Below are 26,802 nucleotides of genomic sequence, written 5' to 3'. Positions count from 1 at the left end.
ACTCCCAATTTGTTTTATTTCCAATAGAAAACCCTTTTTTACTTTGCTTCCCCCGAAAGAAAACTCCAATTTGGTTTATATTCAGTGGAAAATCCTTTTTTGACTTTTCCCCCGCCGCCAAAAAAAAATTCCAATTTGTGTTTTTAAATTTTCAATAGAAAAACCTTTTTCCCTTTGCTTCCCCCCCCCAAAAAAAACCCTCCAATTTTGCTTATTTTTTATATTTGCTTTTGGAAGAACCCCTCCCCCCAAGATGATTACAAAAAAAGGGGTTGAAAAAAGCCCTTGAGGAGATTTGGGGGGGAAAGAAATTTGAGAAAGAGAGGGGGGAGAAATGCCCCCTTTTTTGTTCTTTTGAGTTTTCTCCACCCCGGGGGTTGGTGAAAGAGTAAAGGATGGCTCCCAGTCACAAGTCCTGGGTTGCTATCTCTGCAAGCCCTTCCTTGCTCCGTCTGGCCTTTAGTAAGTATAGAGAAGGTGGGGGCAAACATAAACCTTCCAATTCAAGAAATCATCATAACTTCATTAACTTGACATTCCTCCTCTTCCCTCCTCGCCCGCCTCCGCCGCAGCCTCAAGTGTGTGGGATGTTTGGATCGAGAAGGAAAAGTGTCTATTTGGAAAGCATCTACAGCGGATATCAGCTCTTGACCCCCCCCCCCCCACCCCCATTGTCCCACCCCTTTCATCATTTTGTCTGCATGTTGCCTTTCTCTTTTTAAGAAATTTGAGCGTATTTGCTCTTTTTTGCTGTCGCTATCTCATTGTGAATGCATGGGTATATCTGCATAGATTGGTGTTTCGCTGGAAGATGAAATTTTTAGCATGTTCTGTGGATGTGCTGCTAAGTTCTTGGGGATAGCGGACGCCGATAATGTGTTTATAAGTGCATGTATTCAGCTCATTATGTATATTTAAGTACATAGTGAATAACATTGCAAAGTTTGTGGATGTGTGACTGAAAGTGTTGATAAATGTAGAAAATCGCTCGTGATGTACAAGCAAACAGTTGGTAATATGTTAGGTATGTTTATGCAAATAGTGGGTAATATATTACGTTTATTTAAGCTGATAGTGGATAACATGTATACTTAAACTCATAGTGGATAATGTATATAAGGTGGCACAGTGGTTAGCACTGCTGCCTCACAGTGCCAGGGACCCAAGTTCGATTCCTGGCTTGGGTCACTCTTTTGAACTCTCTTTTGAAGTTTATTTATTAATGTCACATGTTGGCTTACATTAACGCTGCAATGAAGTTACTGTGAAAATCCCCTAGTCACCACACTCCGTCACCTGTTTGAGTACACCGAGAGAGAATTTATCATGGCCAATGCATCTAACCAGCATGTCTTTCGGACTGTGGGAGGAAACTGGAGCACCCGGAGGAAACTCACGCAGACACAGGGAGAACATGCAGACTCCGCACAGATAGTGACCTGAGCCGGGAATTGAACCCGGATCCCTGGCACTGTGAGGCAGCAGCGCTAACCACTGTGTATCGTGCCTGTGCGGAGTCTGCATGTTCTCCCCATGTCTGCGTGGGTTTCCTCCGGGTGCTCCGGTTTCCTCCCACAGTCCGAAAGACATGCTGGTTAGGGTGCAATGCCATGCTAAATTCTCCCTCAGTGTACCCGAACAGGTGCCGGAGTGTGGCCACTAGGGGATTTTCACAGTAACTTCATTGCAGTGTTAATGTAAGCCGACTTGTGACACTAATTAAAAAATTTAAGCTCATGGTGGATAATGTATATTTGAGCTCATTGTGGATAATATCTTACGCACTGCAAATTTTGTGTGTATAATGCATACTTTTAACCTATATATGAACTAAGAACATATTTTATCTACTTAAGCTTATGTATTGAGATATATGCTGTGTTTGTGAATGTTCTCTGGAATGGAGGGTCAACTTTGCACTGTTTTCGTTTTAAGTGCTTGTATATCTATTTGTCAATATTTTTGGATAACTTGCGAGAAGTCTACAGTGTGATAACCTGCCTGCAACATTTCTCTCTGCACTTGCTTTCCTGACGTGCTTTTTGTTTCTCTATTGCAGCCGAGTGTTATTTTTGGAAAGGTTTTGGTGGTTTTGTCCAGGCGATGTGTTTCTGCTTGTGCGTTTCAACCTGCCTTTTTAAAAAAAAAAACAAATGCGCAAGGGAAAAACCCAGCGACGCACGAGGATGTGGGATTTAATTTGTTGAATGATTGTTGCAATCGAGATAGTTGTGCGCGCGCGCGAGTGTATGTGTGACGAGCTGGAGTAGACGTTACAAGTTTGGGGACAGGGTTGCTGTGCTGGCTTCCCCTGGTCAGACTTGCATTTCTGTTCTGAACAGAAATAGCTGTGTCGGAGAGTTGAAAGGGCTGTTTTGCCCCCCCACTCCCCACTTCCATCCCACAAGTAGGTGAAAGACTGTTCTCATCGTTTGCTTCCTGTGGTACAGTGGCTTTCCAGATTACAAGCTGTGCTCTAGCCTGGCAACTCTGTGAATGGATGAGCAACAGCTTCTTGTGTGCTCTGTACCCCTCTCTCTGCTTTGGGTGCTGGCTGGTGACCAACTGCCTCTTTAGCTTCAATGGCCGGGGGGGGGGGGGGGGGGGGGGCTGCAGGTGACGGGATTCAGACCTTGAGGTTGATGTCACTGAGTTGACCCAGTGAAATCAGTCTCACCCCCCACTGCTGTTTATTTTCAATGCCAGATCTGCTTGGTCTTTCCTGCTTCCCTTACTGATGCTTGTTAGTGGAAACTGCCGCTTTTAAGTGAATGGGTTTCTCCGCCAGTGGTAAACACGTTCAGGGAAGCTGGCAGTGACACGAGAAGCTTTGAAAACTGCAGTGCGTAATAGTCCCTTTGGAGGGTCTCCCCCACTTTCACTTGGGGGAGGGGGGGTTCATGGTGTAATTAATGTCAGTAGTTGGTACATTGAACATGGAATGTTTATGAGCGGTATAGTGAGAAAGTGACCTCCAGCGGGTGGTGGAAGTAATTGTCCACTTGACAGTTGCTTGTGCTTCTGATTTGAGTTGGAGGCACTGTCCGGCTTACGATGATGGGAGCTGCGGACAGGCCGCAGCCTGGACCTTGTGGTATGAATCCAGCCCGGGTCTGCTGCGGCGGTGGGGGGACGGTCGAGGCAGATCCGGAATGTTGTGTGTGGGATTTGGCTAGAGGGTATCGACGTTTCACAATGTGCCCACTGATGATTTGTGTCGGGGAGAGGAGTGGGGAAGGGAGGGAGGTTGGCCCAAAATGCCTGCTCTGCGTCGGATAACCGGCTGGGATCTAACCTCTGTCCGAGTTATTTGCTAGTTTGGAAAGTGACTTTATAATGCAGATGGCATGGTGTGTGGCGAAAGCTTTTCTGCTTTTACATTCTGCGCTTGGTACACCATTCCGTAGGTCGGACACGTGAGTGCCGGCTGGCTGCTTGACTGCAGCGGGCGTCACGGCTGAGTGGGGCCCTGTTCTTACCCCCCCCCCCCGCCATCAGCTGGAGTTGGTGCCAGGAGAGTGGAACCCACAAGCCCCCTCCTCCCCGCTCCAGCCCAGTGGCAGCACCACCTCAGTTTAGATCCCAGCAGAGCCTGTGTTCATTGTTTGCACCCGTTGGGAAAACTGGGTGCAGTCATAAATAGTTTATCTTTCGCTTATTACTTGTCTCCTTCCCTTCCTACCTTCCCCCCCCTCCCCCACCAGCCACGATGGGCAGTAGGTGGGGGGGGTATAATCTCTGGTGCCCTTTTAGTAGGGAATGTGCTTGGCATTCCACTCTCCTTTGGCTCTGTATCTCTGCCTGCCCGCCCCTGTCTGGCTCTCTCTCTGTGTCTGGCTCTCTCTCTCTGTGTCTGGCTCTCTCTCTCTGTGTCTGGCTCTCTCTCTCTGTGTCTGGCTCTCTCTCTCTGTGTCTGGCGCTCTCTCTGTGTCTGGCGCTCTCTCTGTGTCTGGCGCTCTCTCTGTGTCTGGCGCTCTCTCTGTGTCTGGCGCTCTCTCTGTGTCTGGCGCTCTCTCTGTGTCTGGCGCTCTCTCTGTGTCTGGCGCTCTCTCTGTGTCTGGCGCTCTCTCTGTGTCTGGCGCTCTCTCTGTGTCTGGCGCTCTCTCTGTGTCTGGTGGCGCTCTCTCTGTGTCTGGCGCTCTCTCTGTGTCTGGCGCTCTCTCTGTGTCTGGCGCTCTCTCTGTGTCTGGCGCTCTCTCTGTGTCTGGCGCTCTCTCTGTGTCTGGCGCTCTCTCTTGTGTCTGTGCGGCTCTCTCTGTGTCTGGCGCTCTCTTCTGTGTCTGGCGCTCTCTCTGTGTCTGGCGCTCTCTCTCTGTGTCTGGCGCTCTCTCTTGTCTGGCGCTCTCTCTCTGTGTCTGGCGCTCTCTCTCTGTGTCTGGCGCTCTCTCTCTGTGTCTGGCGCTCTCTCTCTGTGTCTGGCGCTCTCTCTCTGTGTCTGGCGCACTCTCTCTGTGTCTGGCGCTCTCTCTCTGTGTCTGGCGCTCTCTCTCTGTGTCTGGCGCTCTCTCTCTGTGTCTGGCGCTCTCTCTCTGTGTCTGGCGCTCTCTCTCTGTGTCTGGCGCTCTCTCTCTGTGTCTGGCGCTCTCTCTCTGTGTCTGGCGCGTTCTCTCTGTGTCTGGCGCTCTCTCCCTGTGTCTGGCGCTCTCTCTCTGTGTCTGGCGCTCTCTCTCTGTGTCTGGCGCGCTCTCTCTGTGTCTGGCGCGCTCTCTCTGTGTCTGGCGCTCTCTCTCTGTGTCTGGCGCTCTCTCTCTGTGTCTGGCGCTCTCTCTCTGTGTCTGGCGCGCTCTCTCTGTGTCTGGCGCGCTCTCTCTGTGTCTGGCGCGCTCTCTCTGTGTCTGGCGCGCTCTCTCTGTGTCTGGCGCGCTCTCTCTGTGTCTGGCGCGCTCTCTCTGTGTCTGGCGCGCTCTCTCTGTGTCTGGCGCGCTCTCTCTGTGTCTGGCGCGCTCTCTCTGTGTCTGGCGCGCTCTCTCTGTGTCTGGCGCGCTCTCTCTGAGTCTGGCGCGCTCTCTCTGTGTCTGGCGCGCTCTCTCTGTGTCTGGCGCGCTCTCTCTGTGTCTGGCGCGCTCTCTCTGTGTCTGGCGCGCTCTCTCTGTGTCTGGCGCGCTCTCTCTGTGTCTGGCGCGCTCTCTGTGTCTGGCGCTCTCTCTCTGTGTCTGGCGCGCTCTCTCTGTGTCTGGCGCTCTCTCTCTGTGTCTGGCGCTCTCTCTCTGAGTCTGGCGCTCTCTCTCTGAGTCTGGCGCTCTCTCTCTGTGTCTGGCGCTCTCTCTCTGAGTCTGGCGCTCTCTCTCTGAGTCTGGCGCTCTCTCTCTGTGTCTGGCGCTCTCTCTCTGAGTCTGGCGCTCTCTCTCTGAGTCTGGCGCTCTCTCTCTGAGTCTGGCGCTCTCTCTCTGTGTCTGGCGCTCTCTCTCTGAGTCTGGCGCTCTCTCTCTGAGTCTGGCGCTCTCTCTCTGAGTCTGGCGCTCTCTCTCTGAGTCTGGCGCTCTCTCTCTGAGTCTGGCGCTCTCTCTCTGAGTCTGGCGCTCTCTCTCTGAGTCTGGCGCTCTCTCTCTGAGTCTGGCGCTCTCTCTCTGAGTCTGGCGCTCTCTCTCTGAGTCTGGCGCTCTCTCTCTGAGTCTGGCGCTCTCTCTCTGAGTCTGGCGCTCTCTCTCTGAGTCTGGCGCTCTCTCTCTGAGTCTGGCGCTCTCTCTCTGAGTCTGGCGCTCTCTCTCTGAGTCTGGCGCTCTCTCTCTGAGTCTGGCGCTCTCTCTCTGAGTCTGGCGCTCTCTCTCTGAGTCTGGCGCTCTCTCTCTGAGTCTGGCGCTCTCTCTCTGAGTCTGGCGCTCTCTCTCTGAGTCTGGCGCTCTCTCTCTGAGTCTGGCGCTCTCTCTCTGAGTCTGGCGCTCTCTCTCTGAGTCTGGCGCTCTCTCTCTGAGTCTGGCGCTCTCTCTCTGAGTCTGGCGCTCTCTCTCTGAGTCTGGCGCTCTCTCTCTGAGTCTGGCGCTCTCTCTCTGAGTCTGGCGCTCTCTCTCTGAGTCTGGCGCTCTCTCTCTGAGTCTGGCGCTCTCTCTCTGAGTCTGGCGCTCTCTCTCTGAGTCTGGCGCTCTCTCTCTGAGTCTGGCGCTCTCTCTGAGTCTGGCGCTCTCTCTCTGAGTCTGGCGCTCTCTCTCTGAGTCTGGCGCTCTCTCTCTGAGTCTGGCGCTCTCTCTCTGAGTCTGGCGCTCTCTCTCTGAGTCTGGCGCTCTCTCTCTGAGTCTGGCGCTCTCTCTCTGAGTCTGGCGCTCTCTCTCTGCGTCTGGCGCTCTCTCTCTGCGTCTGTCGCTCTCTCTCTGCCTCTGTCTGTCTCTCTCTGCCTCTGTCTGTCTCTCTCTGCCTCTGTCTGTCTCTCTCTGCCTCTGTCTGTCTCTCTCTGCCTCTGTCTGTCTCTCTCTGCCTCTGTCTGTCTCTCTCTGCCTCTGTCTGTCTCTCTCTGCCTCTGTCTGTCTCTCTCTGCCTCTGTCTGTCTCTCTCTGCCTCTGTCTGTCTCTCTCTGCCTCTGTCTGTCTCTCTCTGCCTCTGTCTGTCTCTCTCTGCCTCTGTCTGTCTCTCTCTGCCTCTGTCTGTCTCTCTCTGCCTCTGTCTGTCTCTCTCTGCCTCTGTCTGTCTCTCTCTGCCTCTGTCTGTCTCTCTCTGCCTCTGTCTGTCTCTCTCTGCCTCTGTCTGTCTCTCTCTGCCTCTGTCTGTCTCTCTCTGCCTCTGTCTGTCTCTCTCTGCCTCTGTCTGTCTCTCTCTGCCTCTGTCTGTCTCTCTCTGCCTCTGTCTGTCTCTCTCTGCCTCTGTCTGTCTCTCTCTGCCTCTGTCTGTCTCTCTCTGCCTCTGTCTGTCTCTCTCTGCCTCTGTCTGTCTCTCTCTGCCTCTGTCTGTCTCTCTCTGCCTCTGTCTGTCTCTCTCTGCCTCTGTCTGTCTCTCTCTGCCTCTGTCTGTCTCTCTCTGCCTCTGTCTGTCTCTCTCTGCCTCTGTCTGTCTCTCTCTGCCTCTGTCTGTCTCTCTCTGCCTCTGTCTGTCTCTCTCTGCCTCTGTCTGTCTCTCTCTGCCTCTGTCTGTCTCTCTCTGCCTCTGTCTGTCTCTCTCTGCCTCTGTCTGTCTCTCTCTGCCTCTGTCTGTCTCTCTCTGCCTCTGTCTGTCTCTCTCTGCCTCTGTCTGTCTCTCTCTGCCTCTGTCTGTCTCTCTCTGCCTCTGTCTGTCTCTCTCTGCCTCTGTCTGTCTCTCTCTGCCTCTGTCTGTCTCTCTCTGCCTCTGTCTGTCTCTCTCTGCCTCTGTCTGTCTCTCTCTGCCTCTGTCTGTCTCTCTCTGCCTCTGTCTGTCTCTCTCTGCCTCTGTCTGTCTCTCTCTGCCTCTGTCTGTCTCTCTCTGCCTCTGTCTGTCTCTCTCTGCCTCTGTCTGTCTCTCTCTGCCTCTGTCTGTCTCTCTCTGCCTCTGTCTGTCTCTCTCTGCCTCTGTCTGTCTCTCTCTGCCTCTGTCTGTCTCTCTCTGCCTCTGTCTGTCTCTCTCTGCCTCTGTCTGTCTCTCTCTGCCTCTGTCTGTCTCTCTCTGCCTCTGTCTGTCTCTCTCTGCCTCTGTCTGTCTCTCTCTGCCTCTGTCTGTCTCTCTCTGCCTCTGTCTGTCTCTCTCTGCCTCTGTCTGTCTCTCTCTGCCTCTGTCTGTCTCTCTCTGCCTCTGTCTGTCTCTCTCTGCCTCTGTCTGTCTCTCTCTGCCTCTGTCTGTCTCTCTCTGCCTCTGTCTGTCTCTCTCTGCCTCTGTCTGTCTCTCTCTGCCTCTGTCTGTCTCTCTCTGCCTCTGTCTGTCTCTCTCTGCCTCTGTCTGTCTCTCTCTGCCTCTGTCTGTCTCTCTCTGCCTCTGTCTGTCTCTCTCTGCCTCTGTCTGTCTCTCTCTGCCTCTGTCTGTCTCTCTCTGCCTCTGTCTGTCTCTCTCTGCCTCTGTCTGTCTCTCTCTGCCTCTGTCTGTCTCTCTCTGCCTCTGTCTGTCTCTCTCTGCCTCTGTCTGTCTCTCTCTGCCTCTGTCTGTCTCTCTCTGCCTCTGTCTGTCTCTCTCTGCCTCTGTCTGTCTCTCTCTGCCTCTGTCTGTCTCTCTCTGCCTCTGTCTGTCTCTCTCTGCCTCTGTCTGTCTCTCTCTGCCTCTGTCTGTCTCTCTCTGCCTCTGTCTGTCTCTCTCTGCCTCTGTCTGTCTCTCTCTGCCTCTGTCTGTCTCTCTCTGCCTCTGTCTGTCTCTCTCTGCCTCTGTCTGTCTCTCTCTGCCTCTGTCTGTCTCTCTCTGCCTCTGTCTGTCTCTCTCTGCCTCTGTCTGTCTCTCTCTGCCTCTGTCTGTCTCTCTCTGCCTCTGTCTGTCTCTCTCTGCCTCTGTCTGTCTCTCTCTGCCTCTGTCTGTCTCTCTCTGCCTCTGTCTGTCTCTCTCTGCCTCTGTCTGTCTCTCTCTGCCTCTGTCTGTCTCTCTCTGCCTCTGTCTGTCTCTCTCTGCCTCTGTCTGTCTCTCTCTGCCTCTGTCTGTCTCTCTCTGCCTCTGTCTGTCTCTCTCTGCCTCTGTCTGTCTCTCTCTGCCTCTGTCTGTCTCTCTCTGCCTCTGTCTGTCTCTCTCTGCCTCTGTCTGTCTCTCTCTGCCTCTGTCTGTCTCTCTCTGCCTCTGTCTGTCTCTCTCTGCCTCTGTCTGTCTCTCTCTGCCTCTGTCTGTCTCTCTCTGCCTCTGTCTGTCTCTCTCTGCCTCTGTCTGTCTCTCTCTGCCTCTGTCTGTCTCTCTCTGCCTCTGTCTGTCTCTCTCTGCCTCTGTCTGTCTCTCTCTGCCTCTGTCTGTCTCTCTCTGCCTCTGTCTGTCTCTCTCTGCCTCTGTCTGTCTCTCTCTGCCTCTGTCTGTCTCTCTCTGCCTCTGTCTGTCTCTCTCTGCCTCTGTCTGTCTCTCTCTGCCTCTGTCTGTCTCTCTCTGCCTCTGTCTGTCTCTCTCTGCCTCTGTCTGTCTCTCTCTGCCTCTGTCTGTCTCTCTCTGCCTCTGTCTGTCTCTCTCTGCCTCTGTCTGTCTCTCTCTGCCTCTGTCTGTCTCTCTCTGCCTCTGTCTGTCTCTCTCTGCCTCTGTCTGTCTCTCTCTGCCTCTGTCTCTCTCTCTGCCTCTGTCTCTCTCTCTGCCTCTGTCTCTCTCTCTGCGTCTGTCTCTCTCTCTGCGTCTGTCTCTCTCTCTGCGTCTGTCTCTCTCTCTCTGCGTCTGTCTCTCTCTCTGCGTCTGTCTCTCTCTCTGCGTGTCTCTCTCTCTCTGTGTGTGTCTCTCTCTCTCTGTGTGTGTCTCTCTCTCTCTGTGTGTGTCTCTCTCTCTCTGTGTGTGTCTCTCTCTCTCTGTGTGTGTCTCTCTCTCTCTGTGTGTGTCTCTCTCTCTCTGTGTGTGTCTCTCTCTCTCTGTGTGTGTCTCTCTCTCTCTGTGTGTGTCTCTCTCTGTGTGTGTCTCTCTCTCTCTGTGTGTGTCTCTCTCTCTCTGTGTGTGTCTCTCTCTCTCTGTGTGTGTGTCTCTCTCTCTCTGTGTGTGTCTCTCTCTCTCTGTGTGTGTCTCTCTCTCTCTGTGTGTGTCTCTCTCTCTCTGTGTGTGTCTCTCTCTCTCTGTGTGTGTCTCTCTCTCTCTGTGTGTGTCTCTCTCTCTCTGTGTGTGTCTCTCTCTCTCTGTGTGTGTCTCTCCCTCTAGTGTTCAAAGATGTGCAGATCAGGGGGATGAGCAGGATAAATATGTGGGGTTCCAGGAGTAGGGCCTGGTTGTGATGCTCTGTCAGAGTGTCTGAGCAGACTCAATGGGCCAGCTGGCCTCCTTTTGCACTGTAGGGATTGTGTGCCCTTCTACTATACAAATGGACTTTGTTTGTGATGGCACAAGTGGGTCATTCTGCCTGTCCTGTGTCTGCCAACCCTTTGTAAGGTCACGGGAACTAGGCTATGCGGGGCCGGATCGGGGATTTCCTCTCCCCGCGTTCGAGACTTTGCTGCCTCAGGCCCGGGTTCACTTGGGAGCTGGGTTGGCCTGCTCTTGCTTTGCCTCACGACAGACCAAATTGGCGGGGACCTGGAACTGAGGTCTGACTCATCATTTCCTAGGGGGTTTTCACAGTAACTTCATTGCAGTGTTAATGTAAGCCTTACTTGTGACTAATGAATGAAATAAACTGCTTGGCTGATTGCAGCGCAGTGCGCCTGAGTCTGAGAATCTTGCACTGTCAGCTTGTTGCTCGTCTGCCCAAAGCGGGTCACCACCTATTTTTAACCCGCCCCTCAGCGCAGGTGAAAGAATCGCCAGGTACGAGGGTGGCTGATGAGGCTCCCCAGGGCGTGCAGATTGCAGCAGTAAAAACAGTCTCCAGGTTTGCTGCAGGTTTCTGTGCTGAGCTCCGAGAGGTGTCGCTTTGATGCTTGGCTGCCGGCTTTTCGATAGGGTAGTGTTTGGCCAATGATGCCTGAGGGGTGTAGTTAAGAAGCTTAAGGGACACCCTGCTGCCAGAGAGCTTTTGATTACCAAGAGTGCACCAGCCTGTTGAGCAAAGCAAATGAAGCATGTGGGTTTGGAGCAATGGTTTTTGCCTGGTTTGTGTCCATGGGTATGTAACAATAGCTGTAATCTGTTCTCTCTCTCTCTTGTTTTGTCATCTTTTGACCCATTAATCCTTTGACTTCTATTTATTTTTCTCTCTCTCGTGCCTCTTCTCTCTCTCTCTCTCTCCCTCCCCCCGCGCAACCCATCCTTACAGTCCCCAAAATCCTCCAGCTGGGTCACAGTATCAATTGCGGTGTCCGAGAGAGAGGTCCGATGTCTCCCTTCTCCCTCCCCCACCCTCCAACCCCTCGCCGATGTCACATGTATTAGTATACAGTGAAAAGTATTGTTTCTTGCACGCTATACAGACAAAGCATACAGTTCATAGAGTACATAGGGGAGAAGAAAAGGCGAGGGTGCAGAATGTAGTGTTACAGTCACAGCTAGAGTGTGAAGAGTTTTAAAAGAGTTAGAGTACAGTTTAAAGAGCATAGAATGAGAGTAAAAGATAGAGTTAGAGGGTATAATGAGGACAGCTCGCTGGAAGTCGCCATGCTCCGGTGTCACCTTGAATTAGGTTGGCAGGGATGCCACGACTTGGCACACATTGGGGGTCTGAGGGAAATCTTTGTGTCAGAAGAGCAGTCAGACCACCATCCTTAACCAGCCGCTCCTCCTCCATTCGGGGTGTGCCCGATCCTGGTGCCAGTGGGGGTCTGGGGATACAGTCCAATTATGGGACCTTCCCCCTCGCTTCCAGGTTTAATGGAGTCTCACCAGAAGCCAGTGGCTGTCGGATCAGCGACGAAGGATTTGGAAATGGGCAGGGAAATGAGAGTGGAGAGAGAGAGCTAGGGCTGGCCAATACCAAATAAACCTGTTGGACTTTAACCTGGTGTTGTTAAAACTCTTACAGATTCGATGGGCCAAACAATCTCCTTTGCTCTAATTTCTAAGTCAGGCTGTGTGAACCGGAACTCGTTTCCTGCCACTGCTGTTTCCTCATAGATGTGCAATTCTTTGAAATGTCAAGCAGTAAAACCACTTGCTGCTCAAATCATTGCAAACATCTTCTGCCTGGAGTCAAGTCATTTAGAGATTACCTCCGTTGCGGATGTGTTCATTTTAGTACTTAGCAATGAGACTGCGTTCATTCCCCTGCCTGTCTCTGCTTCTGCCTCCCATCGCTGCCCGAACTAGCTCTAAAATACAGTCAGGATAGCAGGAAAGTGTCTTCTAAGTTTGGAAGGTGCAAAATTAATTTTTTAAGAAAGATTTTATACCTGCAGGACAAACGAAATATAACTTTGGACTGAAATTTCTATCTACCGCCCTGCGCCCAGCACTGCCACCTCAGCGCCAGGGACCTGGGTTCGATTCCCGGCTTGGGTCACTGCCAATGTGGAGCCTGTACTTTTTCCCTGTGTCTGCGTGGGTTTCCATCGGGTGCTCCGGTTTCCTCCCACAGTCTGAAAGACGTGCAATTTGAGCAGCTAACCAAATAATGCTGCTCATGGAGCTTGATTGAAAGCTGTAAGACCCTGAGGCGGTTTCTTGACCGAGTGGATGTGGAGAGGATGTTCTCTTTTGGGAGAATCAAAAAGTTTTGGTTTATTTATTAGTGTCACAAACGGGCTTACATTAACACTGCGATGAAGTTACTGTGAAAATCCCCTAGTCGCCTCACTCCGGCGCCTGTTCGGGCACACCGAGGGAGAATTTAGCATGGCCAATGCACCCTAACCAGCACATCTTTCGGACTGTGGAAGGAAACCGGAGCACGGGGAGAACGTGCAGACTCCGCACAGACAGTGACCATCCTGTGCTGAAATCTGTTGCGTTCGGCCAGTCTAGGTTTCTTTCCAACCCTGAACGCTGGCTTGGTGCCGCTCTGATCAGGCAATTGGGCGGGGCGTCCCGTAGCTCCACTCCACTGAACCCCTTTGTGTGTCTCTTGTACATTTCAAGCTGGGTTCCTGGGATGGCAATGTGACATGGAATGACCGACAGAGATGAGCAGTAACGGACCTCCAGTTTTCTCATTAGGATGGACACCTAATTTTTATTGATTCGGAGAGACTGGATTAGTCACAGATACAGTAGGCAGCAACAGTGAGGTGGTGGGGGTTTCAGTGCAAAGGTTCCCCTTCACCTTAGTAAGTCTGCATGTGTGGATGTTGAGTGAGTTCAGGCAAGAGCATGTCGGTGGTGGTGCCCTCCTCCCTGTGATCACTGCTGTCGTGAGTTGAGTAGTTGCTTGGGGGTGTGAAGTATGCGCGATTCGATTTTTGATTTGATTTATTATTGTCATTTGTATTGGGGTACAGTGAAAAGTATTGTTTCTTGCATGCTATACAAAGCATACCGTTCATAGAGAAGGAAAGGAGAGGGTGCAGAATGTAGTGTAACAGTCATAGCTAAGGTGTAGGGAAAGATCAACTTAATATAAGGTAAGTCCATTCAAAAATCTGATGGCAGCAGGGAAGAAGCTGTTCTTGAGTCGGTTGGTGCGTGACCTCAGACTTTTGTATCCTTTTCCCGACGGAAAAAGGTGGAAGAGAGAATGTCTGGGGTGCGTGGGGTCCTTGATTATGCCGGCTGCTTTCCTGAGGCAGCGGGAAGTGTAGACAGAGTCAGTGGATGGGAGGCTGGTTTGCGTGATGCCCTGGGCTATATTCACGACCCTTTGTTGTTGTTCAAGGTTCCCTGTTCAGCCACCTGTCCCTTCAGGAGAGTAGGTGATAATATCTGATCAGGTAGAGAGGGGGTGGTGGGGGGTGGGGAGTGGCAGGCTGACAGAAGCCGGCAAACTTTAAATGACTTTCTTGTAAAGCCAGTGAGGTCCCGATCAGGGCAGGCTGACTGTGAAGGAACATGACTAGATCAGTCGATTGTCTTTAAATGTTTTTTGAAGACAGTTTTCACGCTCTTGTGCTTTCTGTTGAAAGAGTTGCTGGGGCGTGTTTGTTTTACCTATCCCCTTCTCCCCTCCCAATGTATTTATATTCCCTTTTCTTTTTCTTGAACAGAGAATTTTGTGTCCTATGATTGATCGGCGTGTGATTAGAAATTGAAGAGGAAGGATTCTGCACGATTCTCCTCGCTTGTCGAGATGCCTGCTTGAAGATTACAGCGGGAGCCATCCAGTCACCATGTCCTAAGCTAAACGCAGCGTTTCAAAGGTTGGTTGATCTGACGAAAGGGAGACAGAGTGTGGGAGGTCTCTCTTTATTTCCCCTGCTCCTCCTCACCAGATTGAGAGACCCCACGCTTGCGAGATGGCCACGGACCCAGGAGAGCCAGCCGGCCCGGGGGATTCCGGCAAACTGGGCAGGGTGCCCTCCAGCTCAGGCCAGAGCCCAGCCGGCAATGAGCCCAACCCAATCACGGCGCCGAGCAAGGCGGAGAAGCCCGGCGATGGCAGCCCCCCGAGGCTGGGCAGGAGCGCTGAGAACCACCGCTTTGTGCGGCGGAGCGTGGAAGTGGTGGACCGGGAGCTGGTGGACCGGGAGCTGGCTGCCCGGCAGCCCGCCGCTGCTGCTGACACCCAGCTCTGCCCCAGCGTGCCAGAGGGCAGGAGTGAGCCTGGGACGCCGAAGGCCGCCCAGGACAGTGCGAAGGACGCGGCGCGGGAGAGGACGGAGAAGGAGAATGAGGAGGAGGCTGAAATGAAGGCGGTCGCCACCTCTCCGGGAGGCCGGTTCTTGAAGTTTGACATTGAGCTTGGCCGAGGGGCCTTCAAGACTGTGTATAAAGGGCTGGATACCGAGACCTGGGTGGAAGTTGCTTGGTGTGAACTGCAGGTTAGTGCACTCTTTCTGCATTTTCTGTTCACCTGCGGTAATTACACAACAACTTGGACTAAGTAGAACCACACTGCACCGTACTGACACGGCACAGGAATAGCCCGTATCTAAATCCCAGTCTTTGAGGCGGTTGATCCCGGGTAAGGTGGTGATCGGGATCGGGCAACTGGCCTTTCCTGTCGTGCCAAAGGGCGTTTGACTGGAGACATCGGTCGCATCAATCCCGAAAAGTCAATCTCTCTCTCATGGCGTGGAGACGGTGGGAAGTAAAGTTTGTAAATGTTTGCGAGCTCCCAGAGCTTGAGCTGGTATCTTGTACGTGAGAGCCGTAAAATCCCGACAGTGCAGAAAGAGGCCATTCAACCCATCGAGCTTGTGCAACTCTCTGACAGAGCATCTTACCCAAGCCCTCTTCCTCCACTCTATCCCTGTAACCGCACACATTTACCATGGCCAATATAGATGATCTGGAGGAGGGGACGGAGTGTAGGGTAACGAAGTTTGCAGACGACACAAAGATAAGTGGAAAAGTGAATCGTGTGGAGGACGGAGAAGATCTGCAGAGAGATTTGGACAGGCTGAGTGAGTGGGCGAGGATATGGCAAATGGAGTATAACGTTGATAAATGCGAGGTTATACACTTTGGAGGAAATAATAACAAATGGGATTACTATCTCAATGGAAACAAATTAAATCATGCTACCGTGCAAAGGGACCTGGGGGTCCTTGTGCATGAGACGCAAAAGCCCAGTCTGCAGGTACAACAGGTGATCAAGAAGGCAAATGGGATGTTGGCCTATATCGCGAGGGGGATAGAATATAAAAGCAGGGATGTCTTGATGCACCTGTACAGGGCATTGGTGAGGCCGCAGCTGGAATACTGTGTGCAGTATTGGTCCCCTTATATGAGGAAGGATATATTGGCATTGGAGGGAGTGCAGAGAAGGTTCACCAGGTTGATACCGGAGATGAGGGGTTTGGATTATGAGGAGAGGCTGAGGAGATTGGGTTTGTACTCGTTGGAGTTTAGAACATAGAACATAGAACAGTACAGCACAGAACAGGCCCTTCGGCCCACGATGTTGTGCCGAGCTTTATCTGAAACCAAGATCAAGCTATCCCACTCCCTATCATCCTGGTGTGCTCCATGTGCCTATCCAATAACCGCTTAAATGTTTCTAAAGTGTCTGACTCCACTATCACTGCAGGCAGTCCATTCCACGCCCCAACCACTCTCTGCGTAAAGAACCTACCTCTGATATCCGTCCTGTATCTCCCACCACGAACCCTATAGTTATGCCCCCTTGTAATAGCTCCATCCACCCGAGGAAATAGTCTTTGAACGTTCACTCTATCTATCCCCTTCATCATTTTATACACCTCTATTAAGTCTCCCCTCAGCCTCCTCCGCTCCAGAGAGAACAGCCCTAGCTCCCTCAACCTTTCCTCATATGACCTACCCTCCAAACCAGGCAGCATCCTGGTAAATCTCCTCTGCACTCTTTCCAGCGCTTCCACATCCTTCTTATAGTGAGGTGACCAGAACTGCACACAATATTCCAAATGTGGTCTCACCAAGGTCCTGTACAGTTGCAGCATAACCCCACGGCTCTTAAACTCCAACCCCCTGTTAATAAAAGCTAACACACTATAGGCCTTCTTCACAGCTCTATCCACTTGAGTGGCAACCTTTAGAGATCTGTGGATATGGACCCCAAGATCTCTCTGTTCCTCCACAGTCTTCAGAACCCTACCTTTGACCCTGTAATCCACATTTAAATTAGTCCTAGCAAAATGAATCACCTCACATTTATCAGGGTTAAACTCCATTTGCCATTTTTCAGCCCAGCTTTGCATCCTATCTATGTCTCTTTGCAGCCTACAACAGCCCTCCACCTCATCCACTACTCCACCAATCTTGGTGTCATCAGCAAATTTACTGATCCACCCTTCCGCCCCCTCCTCTAAGTCATTAATAAAAATCACAAAGAGCAGAGGACCAAGCACTGATCCCTGCGGCACACCGCTAGCAACCTGCCTCCAATCCGAAAATTTTCCATCGACCACCACCCTCTGTCTTCGGTCAGACAGCCAGTTACCTATCCAATCGGCCAACTTTCCCTCTATCCCACACCTCCTCACTTTCATCATAAGCCGACCATGGGGGACCTTATCAAACGCCTTACTAAAATCCATGTATATGACATCAACTGCCCTACCTTCATCAACACACTTAGTTACCTCCTCAAAAAATTCTATCAAATTTGTGAGGCACGACTTGCCCTTCACGAATCCGTGCTGACTATCTCGGATTAATCCGCATCTTTCTAAATGGTCGTAAATCCCATCCCTAAGGACCCTTTCCATCAATTTACCAACCACCGAAGTAAGACTAACCGGTCTATAATTACCAGGGTCATTTCTATTCCCTTTCTTAAACAGAGGAACAACATTCGCCATTCTCCAGTCCTCTGGCACCATCCCCGTGGACAGCGAGGACCCAAAGATCAACGCCAAAGGCTCTGCAATCTCATCCCTTGCCTCCCACAGAATCCTAGGATACATTTCATCAGGCCCAGGGGACTTATCGACCTTCAGTTTATTCAAAACTGCCAAGACATCCTCCCTCCGAACATCTATTTCCTCCAGCCTATTAGCCTGTAACACCTTCTCTTCCTCAAAAACATGGCCCCTCTCCTTGGTGAACACTGAAGAAAAGTATTCATTCATCACCTCGCCTATCTCTACTGACTCCATACACAAGTTCCCACTACTGTCCTTGACCGGCCCTAACCTCACCCTGGTCATTCTTTTATTCCTCACATAAGAGTAAAAAGCCTTGGGGTTTTCCTTGATCCGACCCGCCAAGGACTTCTCATGTCCCCTCCTAGCTCTCCTAAGCCCCTTTTTCAGCTCATTCCTTGCTAACTTGTAACCCTCAATCGAGCCATCTGAACCTTGTTTCCTCATCCCTACATAAGCTTCCCTCTTCCTTTTCACAAGACATTCCACCTCTTTTGTGAACCATGGTTCCCTCACTCGGCCATTTCCTCCCTGCCTGACAGGAACATACCTATCAAGGACATCCAGTATTTGTTCCTTGAAAAAGTTCCACTTTTCATTAGTTCCTTTCTCTGACAGTTTCTGTTCCCAACTTATGCCCCCTAATTCTTGCCTAATCGCATCATAATTACCCCTCCCCCAATTGTAAACCTTGCCCTGCCGTACGGCCCTATCCCTCTCCATTGCAATAACAAAAGACACCGAATTGTGGTCACTATCTCCAAATTGCTCTCCCACAACCAAATCTAACACTTGGCCCGGTTCATTTCCCAGTACCAAATCCAATGTGGCCTCACCTCTAGTCGGCCCATCCACATATTGTGTCAGGAAACCCTCCCGCACACACTGCACAAAAACTGCCCCATCCAAACTATTTGACCTACAAAGGTTCCAATCAATATTTGGAAAGTTAAAGTCCCCCATGACAACTACTTTGTGACCCCCACACATATCCATAATCTGCTTAGCAATTTCTTCCTCCACATCTCTATTACTATTTGGGGGCCTATAGTAAACTCCTAGCAACGTGACCGCTCCTTTCCTATTTCTAACCTCAGCCCATATTACCTCAGTGTGCAGATCCCCCACGAAGTGCCTTTCCGCAGCCGTTAAACTATCCTTGATTAACAATGCCACTCTTCCACCTCTTTTACCAGCTTCCCTACACTTAGTGAAACATCTATACCCCGGAACGTCCAACAGCCATTCCTGTCCTTGTTCTACCCACGTCTCCGTAATGGCCACAACAGCGTAGTCCCAAGTACCAATCCACGCCCCAAGTTCATCTACCTTGTTCCGGATGCTCCTTGCATTGAAGTAGACACACTTCAACCCACCTTCCTGTCTACCAGTACCCACCCTTGACCCTGATACCTTCCCCAATACCTCACCACCCTCACTGACTTCTGGACTACAACTCCCTTTCCCACTCCCCTGACAAATTAGTTTAAACCCCCCTGAAGAGCCGTAACAAATTTCCCTCCGAGGATATTGGTGCCCCTCTGGTTCAGGTGCACCCCGTCCTGTTTGTACAGGTCCCACCTTCCCCAGTTTAGAAGGATGAGGGGGGATCTTATGGAGACTTATAAGATAATGCGGGGGCTGGATAGGGTGGAGGCGGAGAGATTCTTTCCACTTAGTAAGGAAGTTAAAACTAGAGGACACAGCCTCAAAATAAAGGGGGGTCGGTTTAAGACAGAGTTGAGGAGGAACTTCTTCTCCCAGAGGGTGGTGAATCTCTGGAATTCTCTGCCCACTGAGGTGGTGGAGGCTACCTCGCTGAATATGTTTAAAGCGCGGATGGATGGATTCCTGAGCGGTAAGGGAATTAAGGGTTATGGGGATCAGGCGGGTAAGTGGTACTGATCCACGTCAGATCAGCCATGATCTTATTGAATGGCGGGGCAGGCTCGAGGGGCTAGATGGCCTACTCCTGCTCCTATTTCTTATCTTCTTATGTTCTTAATCCACCTAACCTGCACATCTTTGGACTGTGGGAGGAAACTGGAGCATATCCCACTCCTTGCCCTGCTTAAACAGGGCTAGTGGTGAACACGACCCTGTGGGCTGTTCCCCGAGCGATCAGGCGCGGTTTACCATGGTGTGCTCTGAGACTCACCTGATGAAGGGGGGCAGTGCTCCGAAAGCTAGTGGCTTTTGCTTCCAAATAAACCTGTTGGACTTTAACCTGGTGTTGTGAGACTTCTTACTGTGTTTACCCCAGCCCAACGCCGGCACCTCCACATTGTACTCTGTGGTAGATATGGAAAGTTTGGGATCCGTTTTGTGTGTGAGATGCATTCAACCTGAAGTGTGGAGCTTGGCTTTTGTAGGGAAACGTATGTGAGCTGGGTCAGATCATTTTAACAGTCCACCGGTCACCTTAACACGCGGCAGGACCAGTTTCCAGCACAATTTATCCTGCAATGAAGTCTCTCTCAATGCTGGAGAGGGATTGTGGTGCCATCTTTCTCATGGGCAGGACAATATAAAACGTGTAAGACTGCGAGGATGGTCATTGAAATATTTCAACTCTGCCTTAAATATACTCACTGACAAGGCAGTGGAGATTAGAGGGGTCAGGAGACAGGCAGGAAAGTGATATTTGAGGCCACAAATAGATCTGCCGTGATCTTCTTAAACGGGGCAGCAGGCTGGAGGGGCTGAATGGCTCCTTCCTCTCAATTCCTATGATCTTGCAGATGGACGACTGCTTTTTATTTCTCAGTTGTAACCGTTGGGCCACCCTGATGGTTTGCAAGTTGTTGACACAAACGCAAAAGCTTTGTCTGTTCTTCCGTTGCTTTGTCATCGTTTGCAGCAGTGTGTGTTTTGGCTCTGATGTACATGGCATGTTGACCTTCATCTCGAGGGAAACTGAGTTGAGGAACAAGGATGTCTTGCTGCATTCGTGCAGACCCTTGGCGAGACCGCACCTGGCATATTGCGTACAGTTTTGGCCTCGTTACCTGAGGAAGGATATGCTGGCCATAGAGGGAGCACAAGGGAGGAGGTGAACCTGACCAATCCCTGGGCTGGTGGGAGGGACTGTCCTACGAGCGGAGATCGAGGAGACTTGGCCTATTTTCTCTGGAGTTTACAAGAATGGGAAATGCTCCCCAGCATTGGCCCTCTGACAATGCATTGCTCAGAATCAGCACCAGCACCAACCCTCGGAAGGTGCGGTGCTCCCCCAGCGCCGGCCCACCAACGGTGCGGCGCTCCCCCAGCGCCGGCCCACCAACGGTGCGGCGCTCCCCCAGCGCTGGCCCTCCGACGGTGCGGCTCTCCCCCAGCGCCGGCCTACTGACGGCGCTGCGTTCCCTCAGCGCCAACCCTCGGACAGCGTGGCGCTCCCCCAGTGCTGGACCTCCGACAGCGTGGTGCGCCCCCAGCACTGGCCCTCCGACGGTGCGGCTCTCCCCCAGCGCCGGCCTACCGACGCCGCTGCGTTCCCTCAGCGCCAACCCTCGGACGGCGTGGCGTTCCCTCAGCGCCAACCCACCAACAGCGTGGCGCGCCCCCAGCACTGGCCCTGCGATGGTGCGGCGCTCCCCCAGCGCTGGCCCTCCGACGGCGCGACGCTCCCACAGGCTGGCCCTCTGGCGCGGTGCACACCCAGCGCCGGCCCTCCGACGAGGCGGTGCTCTCCCAGCACCGGCCCTCCGCCGGCGCAGCGCTCCCCCAGCGCTGGTCCTCTGCCGGCGCGGTGCTCCCCCAGCGCTGGCTCTCCGACGGCGCGGCCCTCCCTCAGTGCCAGCCCTCCGACGGCGCGGCGCTCCCCCAGCGCCGGCCCTCCGATGGTGCGGCTCTCCCCCAGCGCCGGCCTACCGACGGCGCTGCGTTCCCTCAGCGCCAACCCTCTGAAGGCGTGGCGCTCCCCCAGCGCTGGCCCTCCGACGGCACGGCGCTCCCCCACCGCTGGCCCTCCGACGGCACGGCGCTCACCCAGCGCCGGTCCTCCGACGACGCGGTGCTCCCCCAGCACCGGCCCTCCGCCGGCGCAGCGCTCCCCCAGCGCTGGTCCTCCGCCGGCGCGGTGCTCCCCCAGTGCCGACCCTCCGACGGTGCGTCCCTCCCCCAGCGCCGACCCCCCGACGATGCGGCCGTCCCCCAGCGCCGGCCCTCCGACGATGCGGCCGTCCCCCAGCGCCGACCCCCCGACGATGCGGCCGTCCCCCAGCGCCGGCCCCCCGACGATGCGGCCCTCCCCCAGCGCCGACCCCCCCGATGATGCGGCCCTCCCCCAGCGCCGACCCCCCCGACGATGCGGCCGTCCCCCAGCGCCGGCCCCCCGACGATGCGGCCCTCCCCCAGCGCCGGCCCCCCGACGATGCGGCCGTCCCCCAGCGCCGACCCCCCCGATGATGCGGCCCTCCCCCAGCGCCGACCCCCCGACGATGCGGCCCTCCCCCAGCGCTGGTCCTCCGCCGGCGCGGCCCTCCCCCAGCGCCAGCCCTCTGACACAGTCACCATTGGCTGACTCTCCTGCTGTTCTGTATCCTTGCCTGACAAGCAGAGCACAAGTTACATAGGAACACACAAAATAGAAGCAGGATTAGCCATTTGTCCCTTTGTGCCGTTCATTATCATTATATATCCCCCTAACCGGGCTATCTTGGGACACTAAAGGGCAATTTAGCATGGCTAATCCACCTGATTGTGGAGGGAACTGGAGGATCCGGAGGAAACCCACGCAGACACTTTGAGAACGTGTAAACCCGACACAGACAGCCACCTGAGGCTGGAATTGAACCCGGGATCCTGGCGTTGTGAGGCAGCAGTGCTAACCACTGTACTGCCCATGGCTGAAAATGAAATTCAATACCCTGATTCTTTATAGCAAGGACATCCTTCCTCAGATAAGGACACCAAAACTGCACATAATACCCCAGCTGTGGCCTCATGAACGCCCTGTGCAATTGCAACAAAACACCCCTCTCCCAAACTCACATCCTGTCGCTATGAAGGCCAACATACCATTTGCCGTCTTTACTACCTGCTGTACCTGCGCGCTTACTTTCAGCGACTGATGCACGAGGACTCCAAGGTCTCACTGAGTATCCACCTCTCTCAATTTACACCCATTCACATAATAATCTGTCGTCTTATTATTGCTACCAAAGTGGATAACCTCACATTTATCCACATTATGCTGCATCTTCCATGCAGATGCCCACACACTCAGCCTGTCCAAATCAGACTGAAGCATCTCTGCATCCTCCTCACAGCTCACCCTCCCACCCAACTTTGTATCATCCGCAAATCTGGAGACAATACATTCAGTTCCCTTTTCCAAATCATTAATATATAATGTGAGCTGTTGGGGTCCTAGCACAGATCCCTGCAGACACAGGACACTAGTCACTCTTGCCGATCAGAAAAAGACCCATTTATTCCAACTCTTTGCTTCCTATCTGCTAACCAGCTTTCCATCTGAAGACAGTGCCCACAATCCCATGCGCTGAGCTGAGTGACAGGTTGGCTGTGCTGTGTTGCTGGGTGAGTCACTCCCGGACCTGAGCCTCCCCGAGGAGCTGGTTTGTGTGTGACACTGCTCCCTGTTGGGCGGGAGCTATGAAGCCCTACCGGCCGGTCTGCTGCCATTTGCACCACGCCTTCTAAATCTGAATGTTTGGAATGCAGTGCGAGGTTGGAGGGGAATTCCACAAGCAAGCTGGGGAGCTGACAGTTGGATAATGTCATGCCATTGCAAGGCGGAATGTGAGAAAGGAATTGCTGATAGATAACCAAGATGTTCAGTCACCGAACTGGCAGAGTATTTGGCTGGTTTTCCTGCTGGCCTCAGTGGAGCTGAGGAATCCAGGATGGAGACGCACAGACTCCAACGAAACCAGCATCTAAGTGAGCCCAGACGAAGGGTCACCCAGACTCGCAACGTTGGCTCTATTCTCTCTCCACAGTGTGAGGTGGCACAGTGGTTAGCACTGCTGCCTCACAGCACGAGGGACCCAGGTTTGATTCCAGCCTTGGGTCACTGTCTGTGTGGAGTTTGCACGTTCTCCCCGTGTCTGTGTGTGTTTCCTCCGGGTGCTCCTACAGACTGAAAGACGTGCTGGTTAGGTGCATTGGCCCTGCTAAATTCTCCCTCAGTGTACCCGAACAGGCCCCGGAGTGTGGGGACTAGGGGATTTTCACAGTAACTCCATTGCAGTGTTAATGTAAGCCTACTTGTGATCAATAAATAAATACACTAAGATGCTGCAGACCTGCTGAGATTTTCCAGCATTTTCTGTTTTTGTTGTCTAAGTGAGCTTGTCTTGTAGAAACTGGAGTGAAGTCTAACCTGTGCAATGGCATCAGTGGCCAAGATCTGCCATGTGCACTGGGGGTGGGGGGGAGCTGACTCCTGCGCTGGTGCTGGGGGGCAAGGTTTACCCTCTATGCTGGCGCCATCATAGGAATTAAGAGCAGAAGTAGGCAATTCAGTCCTTTTAGCCTGCTCTACCATTCAGTCAGATCACAGCTGATCTCTCCCTGGTCTTAAATCCACCTCACACCTGTTCCCCATATCCCCTTATCCCTTTTTTATTAGAAATATATTCACCTACTTCTTGAAACGATTCAGACTCCACTGGCTATGGGGCAGCGAGTTCCACAAACTCGAGAAGTAGTTCCTCCTCATCTCGGTGCTGAATCTACTGCCTCTCAACCTATAGCTGTGACCTTTGGTTCCAGATTGCCCCATAACAGGACATTTGGTCGATGTTTATTTTCTTCAATCCCGTTTAATATTTTGTATACCTGGATCAGACTCCCTTTTGGAGTGCGGTTTGTTGTGCTAAGAGCTGTCAGAGCGTGAAACCTGAAGGGTGTGCGATTTACATTTGTGGCTTTGGAATTGACAGCTTGGTTTAACAGGAAGATACCCAGACCTGTCGATGAACATTTGAGATAATTGTGCGTGACTGGTCCCACAAGCTGATTTTTATCTCCCTTTGGGTAGGCACAGTAAGAAGTCTCACAACACTAGGTTAAAGTCCAACAGGTTTATTTGGGAGCAGGAGCTTTCAGAGCGCTGCTCCTTCATCAGGTGAGTCACCACTTTCTGTGAGAATCCACCTCTGCGAGTCACCACCCTCTCACCTGATGAAGAGGCAATGCTCCGAAGGCTTGTGCTACCAAATAAACCTGTTGGACTTTAACCTGGCATTGTGAGGCTACTTACTGTGCCTACCCCAGTCCAACGCTGGCAACTCCACATTTCGGGTAGTCAGTCCACTCGCTGGAATACTGTCGAAAATAAGTGTCCTTGGTGACGTTGAGACTTGCAGAGCTGCCAGATTTGCTTTGGCAAACGTTTGTGGAGTGATTTATTTGCGGTGACCCACGGCGCAGAGAATGGCGATCCAGCCGTATCACAGTGCACGTTGTCATAGGGCAGGGTTGCAAGCCAATCAGGTTGAGTCTCACCTGAAGAAAGAGCAGCCCTCTGAAGTCTGTGATTCCAAATAAACCTGTTGGACTTTAACCTGCTTCCACCACCTCCTCTGGCAGCGCGTTCCAGACACCCACCACTCTCTGAGTGAAAACCTTCCCCCGCACATCTCCCTTAAACTTTCCCCCTCTCACCTTGAACCTGTGCCCCCTTGTAATTGACACTTCCACCCTGGGGAAAAACCTCTGACTATCCACCCTGTCTATGCGCCTCATCATTTTGTAGACTTCTATCAGGTTTCCCCTCAGCCTCCGTCTTTCCAGTGAAAACAATCCCAGTTTATTCAATCTCTCCTCATAGCCAACACCCTCGAGACCAGGCAACATCCTGGTGAACCTTCTTTGCACTCTCTCCAAAGCTTCCACCACCTCCTGGTAGTGTGGTGACCAGAACTGCACGCAATACTCCAAATGTGGCCTAACCAAGGTTTAATATAGCTGCAACATGATTTCCCAACTCTTGCACTCAATGCCCCGGCTGATGAAGGCAAGCATGCCGTATGCCTTCTTAATCACCTTGGCCACCTGTGTTGCCACTTTTGGGAACTGTGCACCTGCACACCCAGATCCCTCTGTATGTTAATGTTCCTAAGTGTTCTGCCATTTACAGCCTAAATTTTATCCTCCATGAGACCATAAGACATCAGAGCAGAATTAGGCCATTGGGCCCATCTCATCTTCTCTACCGTTCAATCATGGCTGATATTTTTCTCATCCCCATTCTCCTGCCTTTTCCCCATAACCCTGGATCCCCTTATTAATCAAGAAACTATCTATCTCTGTCTTAAAGACACTCAATTACCTGGTCTCCACAGCCTTCTGCGGCGAAGAGTTCCACAGATTCACCACTCTCTGGCTGAAGAAATTCCTCCTCATCTCTGTTTTAAAGGATCGTCCTTTTAGCCTAAGGTTGTGCCCTCTGGTTCTAGTTTTTCCTACTAGTGGAAACATCCTCTCCACGTCCATTCTATCCAGGCCTCGCAGTATCCTGTAAGTTTCAATAAGATCCCCCCTCATCCTTCTAAACTCAGACCCAGAGCCCTCAACCGTTCCTCATACGACAAGCTCTTCATTCCAGGGATCATTCATGTGAACCTCCTCTAGACCCTTTCCAAGGCCCGGTGCACCCTTCCTTAGATATGGGGCCAAAACTGCTCACAATACTCCAATTGGGGTCTGACCAGAGCCTGATGCAGCCTCAGAAGTACATCCTTGATCTTGTATTCTAGCCCTCTCGACATGAATGTTAACATTGCATTTGCCTTCCTAACTGTCGACTGAACCTGCCCGCTAACCTTAAGAGAATCTTGAACAATGACTCCCAAGTCCCTTTGTGTTTCTGATTTCCTAAGCATTTTCCCATTTAGAAAACAGTCGATACCTCCATTCCTCCTTCCAAAGTGCATAACCTCTCACTTTTCCACATTGTATTCCATCTGCCACTTCTTTGCTCATTCTCCTAACCTGTCGAAGGCCTTCTGCCGTCCCCCTGCTTCCTCAGTACTACCTGTCCTCTACATATCTTTGTATCATCTGCAAACTTAGCAACAGTGCCTTCAGTTCCTTCCTCCAAATCATTAATGTATATTGTGAAATGTTGTGGTCCCAGCACTGACCCCTGAGGCACACCACTAGTCACCGGCTGCCATTCTGAGAAAGACCCCTTTATCCTCACTCTCTGCCTTCTGCCAGTCAGCCAATCCTCTATCCATGCCAAGACCTTGCCCTTAACACCATGGGCTATTAACTTATTTATCAGTCTCCTATGCTCCAAAATGCATCACCTTCCATTTGTCTGGATTAAACGCCATCTGCCTTTTCTGTGCCCAAGTCTCCAATCTATCTATAAATCTAGCTGTCAAAACCACGAATAGTTAATTAATTTGTTGATAGTTATTGTGGGCTGGATGACTTTTCTGTCTGTTGCGTAAACAAAGAACCTTTGTTGCGTTCCATCAGTTGGCATCCCCATGTTTTCATCTTTAAGGCACGGGCTTGTGACGGTTCCACGTGTGCAGACTCCACTCTGGCTATTCTGCAGGTGTGGCTTTAGCCTGGCTACCCCAACCTGCTGCCTACGGTGGCACAGTGGTTAACACTGTTGCCTCACAGCGCCAGGGGCTCAGGTTCGATTCCCGGCGTGGGTCACTGTCTGTGCGCAGTCTGCACGTTCTCTCGTAGAGGGGCAGGCAGACGCCTCTTTGGTGGAGGGGCAGACGAACGCCTCTCTTTGGTGGAGGGGCGGACGGACGCCTCTCTCTGGCGGAGGGGCGGACGGACGCCTCTCTCTGGCGGAGGGGCGGGCGAGCGCCTCTCTCTGGCGGAGGGACAGACGGATGCCTCTCTCGGGCGGGCGGGCGCCTCTGTCTGGCGGAGGGACAGACGGACGCCTCTCTCTGGCGGAGGGGCGGACGGACTCCTCTCTCTGGCGGAGGGGCAGACGAACGCCTCTCTCTGGCGGAGGGACAGA

The 26,802-nt window shown here is 52.4% G+C and overlaps 1 protein-coding gene across 1 annotated transcript in view; it reads left to right on the top strand.

Moving 5' to 3' along the window:
* Positions 1–302: 302 nt before the first annotated feature.
* Positions 303–26,802, top strand: part of LOC144487196 (serine/threonine-protein kinase WNK2-like) — a gene marked incomplete at its 3' end in the record, with an annotated part of 124,144 nt that continues 97,644 nt past the window's right edge. The window contains exons 1-2 of the mRNA XM_078205250.1: positions 303–462; positions 13,536–14,309. Of these exons, the coding sequence (XP_078061376.1) occupies positions 13,785–14,309 (525 nt within the window). The remainder of the gene's footprint in view (positions 463–13,535; positions 14,310–26,802) is intronic.

The sequence above is a fragment of the Mustelus asterias genome, unplaced genomic scaffold (genome assembly GCF_964213995.1).
Source record: "Mustelus asterias unplaced genomic scaffold, sMusAst1.hap1.1 HAP1_SCAFFOLD_642, whole genome shotgun sequence".
NCBI lineage: Eukaryota > Metazoa > Chordata > Chondrichthyes > Carcharhiniformes > Triakidae > Mustelus > Mustelus asterias.
Note: the sequence above shows the minus strand (reverse complement) of the source record. Positions and strands in the feature narration are given on the sequence as shown.